General features: G+C 40.8%; 1 protein-coding gene and 1 pseudogene across 1 annotated transcript in view; both read right to left on the bottom strand.

Moving 5' to 3' along the window:
• Positions 1–13,687, bottom strand: part of LOC118493377 — a 30,457-nt pseudogene extending 16,770 nt beyond the window's left edge.
• A 4,790-nt stretch (positions 13,688–18,477) lies between these two features.
• The window catches only part of LOC118493481 (zinc finger protein 628-like), a 1,732-nt gene continuing 209 nt past the window's right edge, over positions 18,478–20,000 (bottom strand). Inside the window, exons 1-3 of the mRNA XM_035993421.1 lie at positions 19,488–20,000; positions 18,949–19,203; positions 18,478–18,653 (exon numbers count right to left, since the gene is read on the bottom strand). The exon at positions 19,488–20,000 is cut by the window's right edge and continues 209 nt beyond it. Coding sequence (XP_035849314.1) covers positions 18,478–18,653; positions 18,949–19,203; positions 19,488–20,000 — 944 coding nt within the window. The remainder of the gene's footprint in view (positions 18,654–18,948; positions 19,204–19,487) is intronic.

Genomic DNA, 20,000 nt, shown 5'->3' with positions numbered 1-20,000 from the left:
TCTTATCACCTTATTACCCCAGTATTACATCTTATTACTGTGATGTATTACCCAGTTATTACTTTGGTAATTACATGTTATTACCTATATATTACCACTTTATTATCACACTGTTACCCCACTATTACCATCTTATTACTGTGGTGTAATGTGCAGTGCTACCATGTCTTCTATCTAGATGTTGATACTTAAGTTTTGCTTCGACATAAAAAGGCACCAACGTTATTCCATGTCATCAGTCTCAGGTTCAGAAGAGTCTCCAGTCTGGTCTTCAGTCTCTGGTTGTAAAAGTGGATGTGAGTTCCTGGCTGGTTCTGGTCCTCCACAGTCCTCTCCATCAGCTTCTGTTTCCATCTGACCAACACATTTATGTCTTTTGACTTCAGAACGCCGGGAAAATCTTTTGTTACAAATACTGCAGCTGAATCTTTTTTCTCCTGTGTGGAATACGGCCATGTGTGACTGTAAATTTACTCTCTGTGTAAAAGATGTATTACAAACGGAGCAGCTGAAAGGTTTCTCTCCTGTGTGAGATATCATGTGTCTCTTTAGGTATGACTTGAAGCCAAATCTTTTCCCACACTCAGAGCAGCTGAATCGTTTCTTACATATTGAATCATGTTTCAGAGAGTTTAAAGCTGACTGAGGTTCTCTGGTCTCCTTCCAATCAGCACTGTGATCATTCTCAGGATCAGAAGAGTCTCCAGTCTGGTCTTTAGTCTCTAGTTGTAAAAGTGGATGTGAGTTCCTGGCTGGTTCTGGTCCTCCACAGTCCTCTCCATCAGCTTCTGTTTCCATCTGACCAACACATTTATGTGTTTTGACATCAGAACGCCAGGCAAATCTTTTGTTACAAACACTGCAGCTGAATTTTCTTTCTCCTGTGTGGACTGTCATGTGTGCCCGTAAATGTCCTCTCTGTGTAAACGTTTTCTTACAAACTGAGCAGCTAAAAGGTTTTTCTCCTGTGTGGACTGTCATGTGTGAGCGTAAATTTCCTCTCTGTGTAAAAGATTTATTACAAACAGAGCAGCTAAAAGGTTTTTCTCCTGTGTGAGTAATCATGTGTCTCTTCAGGTGTCCCACTTCAGGAAAAGCTTTACCACACTCAGAGCAGCTGAAAGGCTTTTCTCCTGTGTGGATTCTCATATGTTTCTTCAGACGTGACTTGAAGCCAAATTGTTTCCCACACTCAGAGCAGCTGAATGTTTTCTTACATCTTGAATCATGTTTCAGAGAGTTTAAAGCTGACTGAGGTTCTCTGGTCTCCTTCCAATCAGCACTGTCATCAGTCTCAGGATCAGAAGAGTCTCCAGTCTGGTCTTCAGTCTCTGGTTGTAAAAGTGGATGTGAGTTCCTGGCTGGTTCTGGTCCTCCACAGTCCTCTCCATCAGCTTCTGTTTCCATCTGACCAACACATTTATGTCTTTTGACATCAGAACGCCAGGCAAATCTTTTGTTACAAACACTGCAGCTGAATCTTTTCTCTCCTGTGTGGACTACCATGTGTGACCGTAAACTTCCTCTCTGTGTAAAAGATTTCTTACAGACTGAGCAGCTGAAAGGTTTTTCTCCAGAATGAGTCATCATGTGGTTCTTCATTTTTCCACGTTCAGTGAAAGCTTTACCACACTGAGAGCAGCTAAAAGGTTTTTCTCCTGTGTGGATTATCATGTGTGACCGTAAATTTCCACTCTGTGTAAAAGATTTCTTACACACTGAGCAGCTGAAAGGTTTTTCTCCTGTGTGACTTCTCATGTGTCTCTTCAGATGTGACTCACGGTTAAATCTTTTCCCACACTCAGAGCAGCTGAATGTTTTCTTACATCTTGAATCATGTTTCAGAGAGTTTAAAGCTGACTGAGGTTCTCTGGTCTCCTTCCAATCAGCACTGTCATCAGCCTCAGGTTCAGAAGAGTCTCTAGTCTGGTCTTCAGTCTCTGGTTGTAAAAGTGGATGTGAGTTCCTGGCTGGTTCTGGTCCTCCACAGTCCTCTCCATCAGCTTCTGTTTCCATGTGTTGAGTTTGTCTCTGATGAAGCTGTGAGGACTGAGCTTCCTCTTCATCATCTTCACTCTTCACAGGGACAGGAGTGAATGGGAACTTGGTGATATCAGCCTCCTCCAGCCCTTGAAGCTGCTCTCCCTCCTGACTGCTCCACAGTTCCTCCTGTTCCTCTTTAATGTGTGGGGGGGACTCTGGCTCCTGCTGGTCCACACTGGAGCTACACTCCTGCTGCTCAGGGGGAACCTCTTCTTTAACCACCAACAGCTGCTCAACATCTGCAGGACACAAATTGAGGAAAACTGGGACGTCAGACAAACCAAGACAACTGCACCATCCAATAACTTGCCTCCGTTTAGCGACAATCACAACCACTGACATTTTCATAACTCACAGTGTAACTGACAGTGGTGAGAACAAGATCTAAACTTAACAGGAAGGTCTGGAGGTCATTGAAAGCAGACTGCAACCTCCATAAAAATTTGCGTTACAACACTGAACCGGAACATACAAGTATATATGATTTCAGGGGATCTAAAATTGAACCGTTAAGATCAATCAACCTATTAAAACCTATCGCCCCCGTCACTTTTAATAATACCACTCATGCCATATTGTTGTATTGTAGCAACCCAGCACTTGCCCAGGTAGGCCCCCCAATCTGAGCCTATGGATCCGCCCCCCTGTGCCGGATTGGCTGCCCTGTTTCCCCTGGTTTGCTACAGTATGCTGATTAGGGCTGTCCCTAACGATTATTTTTGTCATAGATAACCCTAACCCTAACTCATTTGCATATTATTCTGAAGATTTTTTAAATTATTATTTTAATTTATTATTTTAGTATAACAATTAACCCAAATTGAATATAAAAAACGTCATTAATATTTCAATATTTATTATTATGTTCAAATGACTGTGACCGGCACACACAAGGCTCCCTTCATTTTTCATCTCATCTGATCAATCACATAAAGCTGTCAAAACTGGTCAAAAATTATGTTTACATGTTCCTTCTAAAAAACACACAACAGGTTCGAACTATTTTAATAACTATGTTTGCACATTATGTCCTGTAATAGGAATTCACATATTTGTCTTTTAACATATCTTACTATTGACTTGTTTGTTGTTTTAGTTTTTAGCAGCATGAACTCTTTACCCATATATTGATGTATGGATCCTGATAGCCAAACTTTATGTTCTTCTGTTTATCTAAAGTGCAGAGACTGGTTTTACTCTACTAGAGTTTAGATGTTATTTTCCGCCACATCCTCGGGCCGGGCCGGACCCTTGATCAAGCAAATTTTTTTTTTTTATCCATTACCTTATTATCCTATTTGGGTGGGGAGATAGCTATGCCATAATCAGAAATATTATCTATCTATCTATCTATCTATCTATCTATCTATCTATCTATCTATCTATATATATATATATATATATATATATATATATATATATATATATATATATCTATCTATCTATCTATCTATCTATCTATCTATCTATCTATCTATCTATCTATATATATATAGGCTATTCTGAATAAACTAACAGCAGTTTACAGCTTCTTCCTTGTTGTATTATTCTAAACAGATTTCTGTAGTTCAAACAACTCTGAATTGTAGTTTTGAACGTCAGTTATAACGGCCCACGTGTTAAAAAAAGTGTCTGGTTTAAATTGGGCTCGGGCTCAAAATTACAGTTAATGTGTCGGGCCGGGCCGGGCTCGGACGCAACGTGCTCGGGCTTGATTTTTTGGGCCGATCTAAGCTCTATACTCTACCTCCCATTTGGGTCCCATGTGCTGTCAGCTGGTCAGGGCTGTTAATTTTACACCTCTACCCTGTCTGCCAGTTTGTGAGAGGGGTTTTTAAATCGAGTACTTCTTTTGTATCTTTGTTCATTCTTCCAGACCTTGTGCTGTGATGTATTGAACCTTTCTTGCAAGAAATAAACTCTTAAAAGAATTTGTTGACCAAAGCGTTATTTCAGATCTCACCTAGAACTTCTACCACAGTCCATAAGAAGGAAAACGTCCAACAAGATATAGCTAGGCTACATAACTACTTGTGCAGGTATATTTTTTGCAACAATAACATGTACTTTAAAAGATCTCTACATACCTACATATTACAAAATAAACTAACGATAATAAACTAATATCCTATATCGTGATGTAAGACCGTAATAGACCTCTCTCTCTCTTAATTCACACGCTGTTGTCAAATGGAAGGAAAGCACATTGCTATTGCCAGATAAGTTACAATTTCGTTTGGCAAATTTTCTGTAAACAGTGTATGATGACTTATTTTCGTAACAACACGCTGTTGGATGCTGTCCTCCTCTCCTACTTCAATGCCTAACAAATCTATCTCTCTCTCTCACTGACCCTGTCTTTCACTAGTTGAAGCCTGAAAATATTGCAAACAAATTAATAACATAACTAATTACACTGGTCGGACTGTTCAGCTCTGTTTCAGACCGATACCTCCCATTGAGGCTGGTCCTCATCGTCGCGGAAAATACTTTTCAATCGGCTAGTCATCTGGATTGAAGCAGCAAACATTCAGTGTAAGAGTAAAAAAATGACAAAGCATTATTTATAATACGTTTATTTGATTCACAGCTGCTACATATAGTGTTTTGACCTCGACAACCCAACTGCATTGTACCGCGAACTTGCGACTAGTTAACTTTCTAAAGCGGGCGCAATCGCTTGTTTGCTAAGAGTCGGGTCTGGACTCCAACAGTGACACACTGACAACATTGTATTCAGAATATAAAATATTTTATAGCACTTTATGTGTGATTGTGTAAAGGTGTTGACGAGATAGATACCAACCTTTCGTGAACTTGTGAATTTCGCCAGCCGTCTTCTCTCCTTTATGGAGACAGACGCTGTGTGCACGGTGGGAGGGGCTGTGTGTGTTTGTGTGTAAATGAGTGAGACACAAGTGACAGAGAGATAGAGGAGAGCAGGGAAAGGAAATGCAGCTGAATGTGTTTTAAATAGCGAATGTAGCAATGTAAGCAATGTGGGGCTGCCTTTGTTGATGTGTGGCAGTGCACCGCACTGCCACACATTAGTCTATGTGTGGGAAATACTGGGCTCTGTGTGCTGCTCGAGCAAACGCTGTTTGTTGTTTGTATAATAGCAACGTTATCCGGTTTTTGTACTGCGTGCACAGAAGGTACGTTGTACTTGGCCGTCGTCTGTAGTCTCTGCGGTATGTTAGAAGTGCTATTTTTTGGCCAAGACGATCGGCGACGAGTGAGGACACCACAGTCGGCCGTCGTCGTCACTAGTACATGCGTCAGGGCCTTTATGGGGGATGCCATCTTCCTCTATTCTGACGTAAGTTATACAAATCAACGTATTTTTATGATGTTATGTTATGATGTTGATGAATGGTCCCATCCCTAATGCTGATGATATTTTGTTATACTTAAACAAAGCTGCCACTTCAGTACCTCATATTTTAGATCCTTTTGCAGAATTCAGTTCCCTGTCCTGTTATAAAACTTAACTACACAAAATCAGAACTATTTCCATTAAAATAAAAACTGGACCCTAGCTCATTACTCCAAAGTATTCCTTCATCTACAGCGGAGGAAGGTCTAACTAGTCCACACAGCATTCCAGGGTGGGAGAAAAAAGTGCTCTGGTTTATTGGCATTTCTTTAAACCAATCACAATCGTCTTGGGCGGTGCTAAGCGCCGGACGGAGCCATGGTGCCTCTGCAAAATAGCCTCGAGAAGGAACTTGTTTTGGTGGAAAATGGGTACGTTCAAAAGTAGTTTAAGTCGTGCAAGAGAAAACTCAGATTGGACAGATAGTCTAGCTAGCTGTCTGGATTTACCCTGCAGAGATCTGAGGAGCAGTTAACCATAGTCCTCACAAATCCACGGGAGTTTAGAACGTCAACACAAAGGAAGAGGAAGGTGACAGATATCTGGCCTAAATGAGGGACATCCGGCGGAATTTCCATCGGCACCGGAGCAATCCCGTAAGTGGAACGTCGAGGATATAGACTACTTAGGGATGGATATTTTGCCCTCATTAATTAGTATTGCTAATAAAAACTTCTAGGACATCTATAATCTATAATTTAATTGAACCTGATCTTGATCGATGGTCTTACCTCCCAAAATCACTACAAGCTTGAGTGTCAATAGTTAAGATGGACATCCTACCACAAATTATCTTCTTCTCCATGTTACCTTTTCCACCTCCAACTGATTACTGGGACAAAATGTATTTGGGGTGGGAAAACAACCGTGCATAAAGCTGACAACTCTCCAACATCACAAATCAGAGAGTGGACTTTTAATTCATAATTTTAAACATGGTCATTATTTTGGACATTTGCCTTGAGATCATTATCAGATTGACTTAGTCCTGACTCTGTTACTTGTTGGAAACCTATAGAGTGTAATTTAGCATACCCACACAGATTGGACAACGCATTTTTTGTTCGTATGATACCACATGAGATAAGCGACCACCGGCTGGTCCCGTGACGCCGGGTACTGAGCACCGGGAGGTGACAGTCCTCTTAGAGGCTGTTACATTTAAGTTTAGCCGACAAAAGGTGACCGTCATGCAGCGAAGACAGTTAAGTTTAGACACCAATACAACTTGTTAAAAACGACCGATTAGTCGACTAATCCACTCAGAGGGTGCAGCCCTAGACTTCTGCAGAGTGTTTCCCCCTTCCCCTAAAAACACGTTAAATAAACACGTTCACATTGTTCCTACCTTTCTCTTCATCATCTCCACTCTTCACAGGGACAGGAGTGAATAGGAACGTAGTGATATCAGCCTCCTCCAGCCCTTGAAGCTGCTGTCCCTCCTGACTGCTCCACAGTTTCTCCTGTTCCTCTTTAATGTTTGGGGGGGACCCTGGCTCCTGCTGGTCCACACTGGAGCTACACTCCTGCTGCTCAGGGGGAAACTCTTCTTTAACCACCAACAGCTGCTCAACATCTGCAGGAAACACATACAGAGAAATGTTGTGATCACCTGGATTGTGATTGTTAAAAAGAAATACTGGTTGTTCAGTCAGTTCCTTAGGTTACATCTACACTACTAGTCTTCCTTTTCAGCCTTGGGAAACTGTTGGAAAGGCTGTTGACTAACAGTGAAAAGAACGCTATTTTTAGGTAGTTTTTATTAGTGCCGTTGCTCGGGTTCGATTTTTCCTGCGTAGTCACAGAATGATTTATGGCAGGTAGACGGCGCAACAGTAACACATTCTGAAGGGTCACGGATTTCTTTGTAACACCGGAAAAGCCTGTGTTAGCATATCCAGCCAGGTGAAAGGTAGCAGAAGATTTATTTTCAGGGTTCGTACACCTTTTCCAAGGAATTCAAGCACTTTTCAAGGTCCATTTTAAAGCTTTTTCCAGCACCTTACACCACTGTAAATTACATACCAATACATAGTAAAAATTATTATTTAGTGGTTTTATCACATTAAGAGATGCTAAACAGCCAAAATTGTGTTTTCGTATTAATTATGTTTATTCTCAATACAATACCATCAGTAAGATGCTGAAAATGATAATTGTCAGTTAACTCTATTGCTGTATAAATCCTGAATTATCACCTTTAAAATGTTTAATCTCTTCATGGTTCATAACATAACATACAGTAAGACAGCTATGCTGCCGCACTAAGGCAAAAGGTCGTAACGTAGATTTTTTGGCTAAAATGAGTTACTGTAATAAACATAAGTTTTATCATGTAGACAAACAATTTGGTTGTTTTGGGGGGAAATAAGATGATGTTTTTGCCGTAACTTTAAAAAGCCAACTGTGGTAAAAGCCCGTAATGTCAGATACTGCTTTATGCCTTCGTTTCACGAGTGGCAGGTACTTCCCTTTGGGACTACTTGTTGTCCATGTTGTGCCTTGTTGGCCCTTTACTGCCATGTTTTCCTGCACATTCAACTAGGGCTGAACGATTAATTGCATTTTCGATAATATCGCGATATGTTAAAACGCGATTTTCTAATCACAAAGGCTGCGATTTGGTCACGTGACTTGCGAGAGCAAATCAGTCTGCACTCCGCAGAGAAAGCATCAACTTAGCACGCTAACGCTACGCCGTACCTTGAGCTGATTTCTGTCATTCAAACAACTCTGAGTTGTAGTTTAAAACTTTTACAGCCATTTTAATGAAATGAAGGGTTTTATTCAAGCTCGAGTCCATACATGCAGTTAATGGATACAGGCACACAGAACTGAAGGCTCGGTTAGCAACGATTAGCTCTGATTAGCGGTTAGCTCCGGTTAGCGGTTAGCTCCGTTATAAAGATATGAGTGGAGGAACTACCACTGAGAGGGGTAACAACCAGACTGATTAATGACATTCGGGGAGCTTTCACAGCAGCGTGGCCGCGGTGTTTCACCAGTTTTATTAGTACAGTTAATCCCACGGCAAGAACACCAGCAACATGCTAACGTAACGATAGCCTCTCTGAACAAGAACACCAGCAACATGCTAACGTAACGATAGCCTCTCTGAACAAGTACACACGGCAGCACGCAACTTCACGAGGGGGAGGTGCTGGAGGCAGCTCCTCTCTGGGCACTGTAAAAAAATACACTGTTGTGTGTGTGTGTGTGTGTGTGTGTGTGTGTGTGTGTGTGTGTGTGTGTGTGTGTATATATATATACTATATACTATATTTTTACTTATTTAACTGTCTAGTGTGTAATTGTGTGTTGTTCATACTATAAAATGATTTATTGTTTGTCTTTGTTGAATAATACAGAAGACAAAGAGCTTAAAAAAATAATCGAATATCGAATCGCAATCGCAATATTTGGGAAAAAAATCGCAATTAGATTATTTTCAAAAATCGTTCAGCCCTACATTGAACCTAGGGAGGATTTAACAACAAGGTCCTTTAATGGGCTAGCAACAGGACAGAGGTCATTTGCCATAGAGCTTTGGCTGTCACATGACAAAGCAAAGACACACGAGTCAACACTTGGACTGAACCGGCACTGTGAAACAGATACCCTTGGCTTTAAGCATTGCCGCCTTAACTATGAACAACCAACAATGAGAAGCATCTATAGAACTCTGGAGAGTCAGTACGACCTAGTCGGGACAAGCCCAGAGATTGGGATGATCCACAGTTACCTGATGCCGTAAACTGGAATGAGCTAGAAACACGAAACTTGGCCCAATGATTGGAAATGATGTGCATTAGGTTCCCAAGAAATATTAGCCCAATCACCCACATGGTGGCGCTATAATGAAGGCTTAAATACATGATATTTAAAAGGCCATGCCACTCACACCGTAAGTCAGATTGACTTGAAATCTGCTTCCTAAGCCGGCTGTAGTTCAGGCGGTAGAGCATTTGCCTAACAATCACAAAGAGTACAAGTATGAATGTGAGTAAAATTACTAGAAAAGGGAAATGGAAATGCAGTCCATTTACCTCCTTCTGTTGGCCGAGAAAGGGTTTGAACCCGCTAATTGCCGCTTGCGGCTATATTTGTGCTTTCTGTTGGAAGGCTGGCTGCCAAAAATCACCACTTACTAGCTAATTAATGAGCCTGAGGTAAACGCTAGCTAACAGTTAACGGAAGTGACGTGGTGGCTGGCGTCTGGTACGTGCGTCAGTGTTTGTGTGTCGGCCCGCCTCAGCGAAGCTCGGACGTGTAGACAACAGAGGAACAGAAGAAATTAGCTGCAGCTTTACCAGAATGAAGGCTGAACAACAGAACCATTTTGGTACAAACATTTACTCAGTGGATTACCATGGCAACGTACGTCTTTCCTCATGGCCAGATCATGCACAGTCCCGACAAAGAAGTTATCTATTTTCCCGATTACAACTGTTGCAGCGCTAACTGGGTCTCAACACACACACTCTCACACACACACACACACACACACACACACTCACTCACACACACACACACACTCACTCACACTCTCACACACACACACACACACACACACACACACACACACACACACACACACACACACACACACAGACACACACACAGACAGAGACACACACACACACACACACCTCTCTCTCTCTCTCTAGATGTGCTTTTGACAAACATGTTCCACCAAAACACGTTCCTTCCTGAGACTATTTAGCAGAGGCACCGTGGCTCCGTCCGGCTCTTAGCCCCGCCCAAGACGATTGTGATTGGTTTAAAGAAATCCCAATAAACCAGAGCAGGTTTTCCTCCCATCCAGTACTGCTGTGTGGACGAGACAGACCTTCCTCTGCAGCTCCGTGGAGGAAGGTCTGGACATGGGAGACTAGTGTGAAAGGAACCTTACTCCTAAAATAACATAAACCAGGATCTCGTGAACTTTTATGCTTTTGACTTCTGCAGATCACCCCCGCCCCCCCTTTATTTCCCCTAAAAACCCTGTTAACATTGTTCCTACCTTCCTCTTCATCATCTTCACTCTTCACAGGGACAGGAGTGAATGGGAATTTGGTGATATCAGCCTCCTCCAGCCCTTGAGGCTGCTCTCCCTCCTGACTGCTCCACAGTTCCTCCTGTTCCTCTTTAATGTGTGGGGGGGGCTCTGGAGGCAAAGCTTAAAGTTAATGTCAGCTAAAGCTTAGAGATTGCAGGTTTCCCCCAGAAAAGTTGTTTAGCTCGGTGGCCAGTGTGAAAATGAGACTCTAAAAAGCTATAAGACTCCATAGAGCCCTACATGAAGTCAGTGCTACAAGCTAACTGGAGATTTTAAAATATGACTACGTCTAAGTACCGGTTAAGATGACTTGAATTGTCATTATGTTTTTGTATCTTTTACTTGTTCTTGTTACTTACTTACTTACTTACTTACAGACAGACAGACAGACAGACAGACAGACAGACAGACAGACAGACAGACAGACAGACAGACAGACAGACAGACAGACAGACAGACACACACACACACACACACACACACACACACACACACACACACACACACACACACACACACACACCAAGCCTCAGTGGTTACAATACTGTGTTTTGGTGTTCCAAGGTGAACATCACTACTATGTAACAATCACCTATACAGTCCTAAGGGAATACATATTAAATAAGAACCCGAAATCACCATCATCAAACCAGGGTTCGAATTACGGGAGGTACTGGGGGGGTCCGACCCCCCTAGATGAGACTTGGAACATCCCAAAAGGGATGAAAATAATAGTTTGGGGGGTACTGAAAAAAGTTAAAATATAATGTTAGCCCATCCAAAATTGTATGTATGTACTAGGGCTGCCACCTCTTAGTCGATTAGTCGACTAATCGGTCGTTTTGGTCTTAGTCGACTAAGATTTCTTTAGTTGATGAGTCATTTTTTATGCTTATTCATGCTTAATTACTCATTTCCAAGAAACTTATGAGCACATTTCTGGTAAACACAAGATTTAAAGTGGTGCTTTTGCAGGATTAATTGTGGAGAAAGTCAGTTTTACAGATGGTTAATTAACTACATTTATATTGTGCTTTTCTAGTCTTAACCACCTCTCAAAGAGCACAGCTCTGTCGATTACATCAACTAATCCATTAATCGACAAAATCATATAAGTGTTAGTCGAATAAGAATTTCTTTAGTCGAGGACAGCCCTAGTATGTATGTATGTATGTATGTATGTATGTATATAATGCAGTATTACCATGCAGTATTATCATCACCAACAATTCAGAAAATAATGTAATCAAATACGATTTTCAAACCCTCACTACGTACCAGAGAAATGGTGCTGTTCCATTTCTCTGGTACATTCAGACTATATGTTCAGACTGGTTCTTTGATATCCAGTGTTGCCAACTTAGCGACTTTTTAGACCCCCTTTTGCGACTTTTATTTCCAAAAAAGCAGCGACTTTTGGAGACTTTTTCTTACTCTTCTCAACGAGCAGCGGGTACTGCCGTGGGCCCCTCCCCCATCTGAAAGCATTCACAGGCGGCCCAGTCCTCGCACAGCAGTTCCTCCCAGCTGCAGTCAGAGCAGGAGATGTTAACCCCTCCGCGACTCCAGATTAATCGCGCATGCGGGAAGCCCCGCTGGCTTTTCCCTCCCAAAATGTAAAATGTAAATGTTATTTGTCTAAAATAAATAACTGTCTGCCCTCAATCTTTGTCCCTCCCTTTGTAGAATTTATTTTTTTTACTTCAAAGATAGGCTACCTAAGTAATAATTATAAGGTAAAATAAACTCCTGTATTGAATTTGCGATTATTTGGTTAAAGATTTCTATTTATTTCTATCTACCTTGCTGACACAACCACTAAGCTTTATGTAAATTATTGCATAATGATGTCATAAATATGCAAATGGACATATGACGTCTTCTATAAAAAAAATAGCTGTATCCCCCTGTTAGGGAAATTATGATACATACTTTCCCTCTTGTTATTTATTAAATGTTTGCATAGAATAATATTATATTCTCTCTCTCTGTTAAATTAATTGTGGATGTGTGTGGATATTGTTAAGAAAACAAAATACCGCTTGAACTCACAACATTTGACATGGTATGTCCTTGTCTAAGCACAGTGTGTTCCTGAGGGCATACATGCCCTCCCAGACCCGAGATAAGGGAGGCGTCATCGACTCTGACAAGATAACAACTGACGACATCAACTCTATATATATATATATATATATATATATATATATATATATATATATATATATATATTTATATATATATATATATATATATATATATATATATATATATATATATATATATATATATTTATTGAATTTCACTTGGTAAAGCTGCTGTAGAGAGCTTTTCGTTAGGTCATTGTCTGTACTATTCTGTAGTGCTGAGACTGTCTCCTCCTTGTTGGGTTCTTAAGTAAAATTAACTTTAATAAATCTTCAGTGGTCCTGTCTATTATTTGATAATGTAAAGTATTCTAACACCCCCGAAGCTCGCGGTATAATCGAACGCTGCACCAAACCGACCAGACTCCATGTAAATAATCAGTACTTTTAGCGTGTATAGAGCCAGCATATTTCCACATATAAATGTGTGAATTAAGGGTTAATTTCCAACCAAACCAGAGTGGTGATTGTTGGAACAGTGGAAAGAAGAACCAAGACGGCTTTTGATAGTTTTATTGTGTTTCTGTCCACTTTGAATGCAGTGTGTTTTACGACGATAAAAGTACTGATTATTTACATGGAGTCTGGTGGGTTTGGCGACGGCCTTTTAAAGAGCTTAGATTCAAATAGAGCTTATGTACGTCCTATCGTCATATGGTTGCTGAGAGAACAGATGACAGGAAGGAGAGAAAGATCAACTGAAGGTTTAATGACCAAACCTGCTCTGTGGAACCGAAGCTGAGGGTTGAAAACAGCGTCCAGTAGCTCCCGTTGTCGCTCCTTCTCCTCTTTTGAACGACAAAGTTCCTCCTCGTACTCTGCTATCGTTCTTTCAAACAGCCCAAATATCTCTTCAGCAGCCGCAGTTAGTCGCTGCTCCACCAACGCTCTCAGCATCTGGACTTTACACATTTTACCTCTTTCTCAACACAACAAAGAGACTCTGCTAACACACCTTTCTGCTAGACGCCATCTTGTTCAAAGTGTGAAGTTAGCCGCAGTGAAGACTACAGCTTCCGGTGTAGAGCAGTTGCTGAGCTTCAAAATAAAGGTCCGGAAGTGCTTTTTCAGATTTCCTCTGAAAAACACGCAGGAATATAAATGATTAAAGAAAGACAAATACTTTACTACATTTTCAGAACTCTGAGAAAACAATGAACCAAATAAAAAATGATTGTAGGTTGTTTACCTTTTCTTTTAATGTGTCAAACAGAAGATACAAGTTTTGGTCTTGCAGTGTAATTTCATCTGATTTTGTTGTCTGTCTGAAGATGACCATTAACTTCACCTTCATAAAGCAGGGGGCACAAAACCAGGATAAGGGATTACTGGGATATTCCAGTTATCCTGGATGAATTTAGCCTTGACTTGGTTGCACAAAAGCAGAGGAAGCTAAGTTACCATGGAGATTTATTCTGCACTGACCAGGCTAACAGCCAGGATGTATTAATCCTGGAGCCTTTTCTGTTCACTCAGCAGTGGTTTTTACCTTATGTTTATTAGCCTGCATTAAAATACAACAGGTACATATTGCTGTTCAGTTTAATACTGTTGTTATTTTCAACATTATTCATGTGATAGTCGTTATATTGCTGTATGAAGACTGCTGTTAACGTTGTTGTTAGACGTTTGGTGAATATATTACGGCAGTTGGGTTAGGGTTAGGTTAAGAGTAATATATAAAGTTCTATACATGTGTTTCTATAATGAAGTCAGTGATGAAGAGTAATATATAAAGTCCTATACACGTTAGTGGTTCAAACTAGCAGACAAATATCTTTAATTATTTTAGTTGAATTATTTCTTTTAGTATTCTTTAACATAGGATCATGTATGTTCCTCTTCCATGTGCACTGTATTTGGCATTCTTAGCACACAATGTGTGTTCTCTCCAGTGAACTGGGACTATCATTTGGGAGGATTGAACAATCTTTATAGGTTTTTATAATTGTACAATCCTCCCTAATCATAGTCTTACATCAATGGACCAGTAACTACTGTATATAGTGTAGACTACTGTACATTCATGTAACAACAGAGAGAGAACACCTCAATGAGTTATGACCTTATATTGTGCTGGGGGGAAATAACTGATGAATACACTGTGTTACAGTCATGTTTAAAGTGTGCATTACATTTATCACTTAATTGTCATTATAGTTTCTAGATTTCAGAGTCCAATTTCTTCAGTGTCTTTCTTTTCTATTTCCATATATAAGCCTACTAGGAAGCAAAGCATATAATATGTAAAGAAGGAAACTCTGCCTCTGTAAAAATCTATATGTAAAAATATACATTTACGAACTACTGCTCTTAAATTAAACCATTTAAGGAGTTAGGCTAATTATTTCCACAAACGGTTGTACACTTTGCCTGAAAAGCGAGCAGTGGGAGTTAATAAGTTGCTTAGGTAATTTATTTTGTAGTCCATACGTACATTGTACAGTAGATTAGTGGTTGTAATTGATCTTCATGGTAAATTTCCTGCATAATATTAGTCTTACCGTGGATTTCCACAGGATGCAGAACGTCTGCGGACCGGCTCCGCTGCAGAACGGCTGCGTGCTCCGCCGTCCGTCAATACCCACCAGGTCCAGATTTGTTGCGTAACGGCTGCGGCCAGTTTCTCGCGAATTGACTTATGTTCGCGCGATATAACAGGATGTAGTTTCTATAAACAGAACCACAAAACCAACAACAGTTTGTTTCCATCCAGAGGAGTAGAGGGGAAACTACTCTGAGCTGTGTTTTGAAGGTGTAGTGCAGGGAAATATGATCCGCCGTGAGCACGCTGGATTTTATTTTGAAAAGCAACCGGATGTTTTATTTTGTTTCTGTGCTCGACTTCCTGTCCCGCACTATCTGAATTGTGCTGAATTGCTGCGGAGCTCTCCGTCATCCGTCAAAAATAGAAGCTCTGCGTATCTGCTCCAGAGGGCTGGGACTGATGGAACTGGGACGGAGTCGGGACGCAGACGTTCTGCAGTCAGTGGAAATACACACACTGACTTTAAGGGAAACCTAATGACTCCACAGACGTTCTGCAGACGTTCCGCATCCAGTGGAAATTGCCGGTTATGCTCACTTTTAAGGCAAAGAGTACAACAGCTCATTTGTGCAAATAATTAGCCTAACTTCTTGAGTGGTATGGCAGTTTGAATTAAGAGCAGTGGTCAGTAAATGTATATTTTTAGGTTTCTTACACCTTCAGTCGGTCCGTGATCGTCTGCCTCACTTTCGATCGCTGTTTCGTTACAGCGGCCGTGTTTCTTTTTTACAAATAACGTGTTTCACGTCGTCATAATTCCATATGAAGCTGCTGCTGTGTAAAGAATACACAATGCGTATTCTCCATTTTAGCATCAGTAAATCAGAAGTCTGTGATCAACATCGCGGTCTGTTAAAGAAAGCCGTGAACGCGCATCTATCCAAATTACTTCAGCTTGGCTCGACCTAGTCGCTCCTCCTCTATGGAGGAAATATTTATTCATAATTCAAATTGAAAGTCCAAAGAGAAAACAAAGTGAGATCAAATTAAAAATATTATTTTACTACGCTACTAGGAAAAATCATACATACCAAAAATGTAAAATTCAAAAGATAAAACTTCAAATTGAAAATTATTAAATTATTTCTTTTTTTCTATTTGAGATTTTAAGTATTTCTATTTAAGCTTTTCCATTTCACATTTTGAGTTTCATATTTGATGTTTCTGTCATTCAATAAAAGATTTCAAAGATTTCAGTTTAAGCATTAATATTAATATTTTGCATTTTAAATTTGACTTTTTACATTGAACTTTACATTTTCAAATTATCATTTTACATTTCAACATTGCTTTTTTCAGTTTCCTTTTTTATTTTTTAAATTTAATTATGGCATGATTTTTCCTAGTAGAGTAGTAAAATAATAATATTTTGAATTTGATCTCGCTTCGTTTTCTCTTTGGACTTTCAATTCGAATTATGAATAAATATTTCCTCCATACTCCTCCTCCTGACTCGACCTAGTCTCTCCTCCTCCTCATCCTGACTCGACCTAGTCTCTCCTCCTCCTCCTGGCTCGACCTAGTCTCTCCTCCTCCTCCTCCTGGCTCGACCTAGTCTCTCCTCCTCAGCCCGACTCCACCTAGTCTCTCCTCCTCAGCCCGACGCCACCTAGTCTCTCCTCCTCAGCCCGACTCGACCTAGTCTCTCCTCCTCCTCAGCCTGACTCGACCTAGTCTCTCCTCCTCCTCAGCCTGACTCGACCTAGTCTCTCCTCCTCAGCCTGACTCGACCTAGTCTCTCCTCCTCATCCCGACTCGACCTAGTCTCTGACTCGACCTAGTCTCTCCTCCTCAGCCTGACTCGACCTAGTCTCTCCTCCTCAGCCTGACTCGACCTAGTCTCTCCTCCTCCTCCTGACTCGACCTAGTCTCTCCTCCTCAGCCTGGCTTGGCATTCGTGAAACACACCTAGCCAGGCTGCACAGATTAGACTAGGTCAAGCCTCGCTTTTTCAGTTGTCCTGGATTTATAAATTCTACTTTTGTGGAATACCCCCCAGGATAGGTGAAAACAACGCTCTGGGTTGTTTGCATTTCTTTAAACCAATCACAACGGTCTTGGGTGGCGCTAAGCTCCGGACGCAGCAACATGGCTCTGCTAAATAGTCTCAGGAAGGAACTTGTTGTGATGGAACATTTGTTGCACCCCGCAAAAGAAAACGCCACATCCAATATTAAAAAGTTAACTGTTGACACAATACAGTAACATGAACTTCTCTGTATAATAACAGGAAACTAGTCATTTGCTTCTAACTTAAAAGTGCTTTCAGAACTCTTTTCTGTGCTTGGACCTTAGCCGATATTTTATCCTTATTCCAACTATTCTTACTACTTCACCTTCTACTTTTACATTGAAGACAGCAATCCAGTTGAGCTTTTCAGCCTCCACACTTATTTTCGGCAGGAAATCTATTTTCTATTTACATGAACGTTTATTTCAGACTCCCTGAAAGCAGAACAGAAACTATTCTCATAGAAATATGGAGATATATTTCTCAATTCCCGTCCATTATTCTCCAATTTGTCAATTGGAACCTGCTATAAGATTTGGGTTTGGTGAAAGCAATTTTCAGCTTTCAGCATTCACACGCATTATCTGCAGGGAATGTAATTTATTATCATGTGCACAACAATCACAAAGTAGCAGTCGTTATATCATAGGCTCGCTCCAACAATGCTTATTAAATATGTACAAAAACAAATTCATAGTAAAAATTAAAATCTAGGACAGTAAATAGTACAGAAGTTAAATATATGTTAAAAAAAAAATATATTAATTTGTGGTAATGATAAGTGACTTCTGGGAATACAAAACATAACTGAGGTGAATAGATAATTACATAATAGAAAAGCTGTATGGCCCTAATCACAGAACGTGCGTCCGTTAATCATGCATGCTATATAAAGAAATTTGCGATCTCAGATTAACCCACGAGTTGTAGCTCTGAAATACAGATTCATTGTTTCATAGCTTGTTAAACTGTCATCATTCATCTGACAGAAAGTTTGAATCATCTTTCTGCTCCTTTGTGAATGTTACTGCGCGTGTTTGTTGCTGTCCTGTCCCTTACAGGAAGTAGATCCTTTTATATTCCCAAAAGCATCTTGTCTTGGTCTGAAAAACCCAAACAGCCGTAAGGCTTCGGTCTTGTGGAGTTTCATGTGACACAATAACTTTTTCCTCTCTGAATATCGGCTCCCGCAAAGCGTGCAGCCGAACGGCTTGTCCTCCGTGTGAATGATCATGTGCACCTTCAGATTTGGCCTGTTGTTGAATCTTTTCCCACACTGAAAGCAGCTATGTTTCATACTACCGACAGATACAGACTTGTCTTCAGTCTCTCCACAGTCCTCTCCATCAGCTTCTGCTTCCGTGTCTTCAGCTGCCTCTCTGTTCTCCTCAGTTTGACTCTGACGGCCGACACACTGATGGTTCCTGAGCTGTTTGTACCAGGTGAAACTTTGGTCACAAACGCTGCAGCTGAACAGAATCTTCTTTTTGACCGTGCAAGACTTAAGTGTCTTGCAGCCAAGTCTTTTCCAACACTCAGAGCCCCTTAACACTTTTTTCCCAGTGGTATCAGTCATATGACTTACCAGGATTTCAGTATTTTTCAGAGAGTTTAAAGCTGACTGAGGTTCTCTGGTCTCCTTCCAATCAGCCCTGTCATCAGTCTGGTCTTCAGTCTCTGGTTGTAAAAGTGGATGGGAGTTCCTGGCTGGTTCTGGTCCTCCACAGTCCTCTCCATCAGCTTCTGTTTCCATGTGTTGAGTTAGTCTCTGATGAAGCTGTGAGGACTGAGCTTCCTCTTCATCATCTTCACTCTTCACAGGGACAGGAGTGAATGGGAACTTGGTGATATCAGCCTCCTCCAGCCCTTGAAGCTGCTCTCCCTCCTGACTGATACACAGTTCCTCCTGTTCCTCTTTAATGTGTGGGGGGGGCTCTGGCTCCTGCTGGTCCACACTGGAGCTACACTCCTGCTGCTCAGGGGGAACCTCTTCTTTAACCTCCAACAGCTGCTCAACAACTGCAGGAAACAGAATGAAGAACAGACACATTACTGACAACTACCCAAACTAAACTCAAACCAATGATAATGAGAGGTAGTTTGTATCATCATAAATATGAAGAGATTCTGCAAAATAACTTAATGACTTTTCCAAAATGTTTAAGGATTTTAGTAATTGCAGGAGTTTTTGAAAACTTGTTCAAAACTTTAAGATTTTACTAATTTCATGACTTAAAAAAAACTTTTATAGATTTTAGCTATTCCATGACTTTTCCAAGACCTTCAAGGATTGTAATACTCACTACATCTTGATTCATGTTTCAGAGAGTTTAGAGCTGACTGAGGTTCTCTGGTCTCCTTCCAATCAGCACTGTCACCAGTCTCAGGTTCAGAAGAGTCTCTGGTCTGGTCTTCAGTCTCTGGTTGTAAAAGTGGATGTAGATGTGAGTTCCTGGCTGGTTCTGGTCCTCCACAGTCCTCTCCATCAGATTCTGTTTCCATGTGTTGAGTTTCTCTGCTGGCTGGAGGCTCTGCCTCTCTCTTCTCCTCCGTTTGATTCTGATGAAGCTGTGACGACTGACGACCGACACATTTATGTCTTTTGACCTGATTACGCCACTGAAATGTCTCGTCACAAACACTGCAGCTAAATCGTTTTTCCCCCGTGTGGACTGTCATGTGTGAGCGTAAATTAGCAATATGTGTGAACAATTTCTTACAGACTGGGCAGCTGAAAGGTTTTTCTCCTGTGTGAATTATCATGTGTTGCTTCAGATCTGACTTGTAGCGAAATCTTTTATCACAAATTGAGCAGC

Source organism: Sander lucioperca, chromosome 16, assembly GCF_008315115.2.
Source record: "Sander lucioperca isolate FBNREF2018 chromosome 16, SLUC_FBN_1.2, whole genome shotgun sequence".
Lineage (NCBI taxonomy): Eukaryota > Metazoa > Chordata > Actinopteri > Perciformes > Percidae > Sander > Sander lucioperca.
Note: the sequence above shows the minus strand (reverse complement) of the source record. Positions and strands in the feature narration are given on the sequence as shown.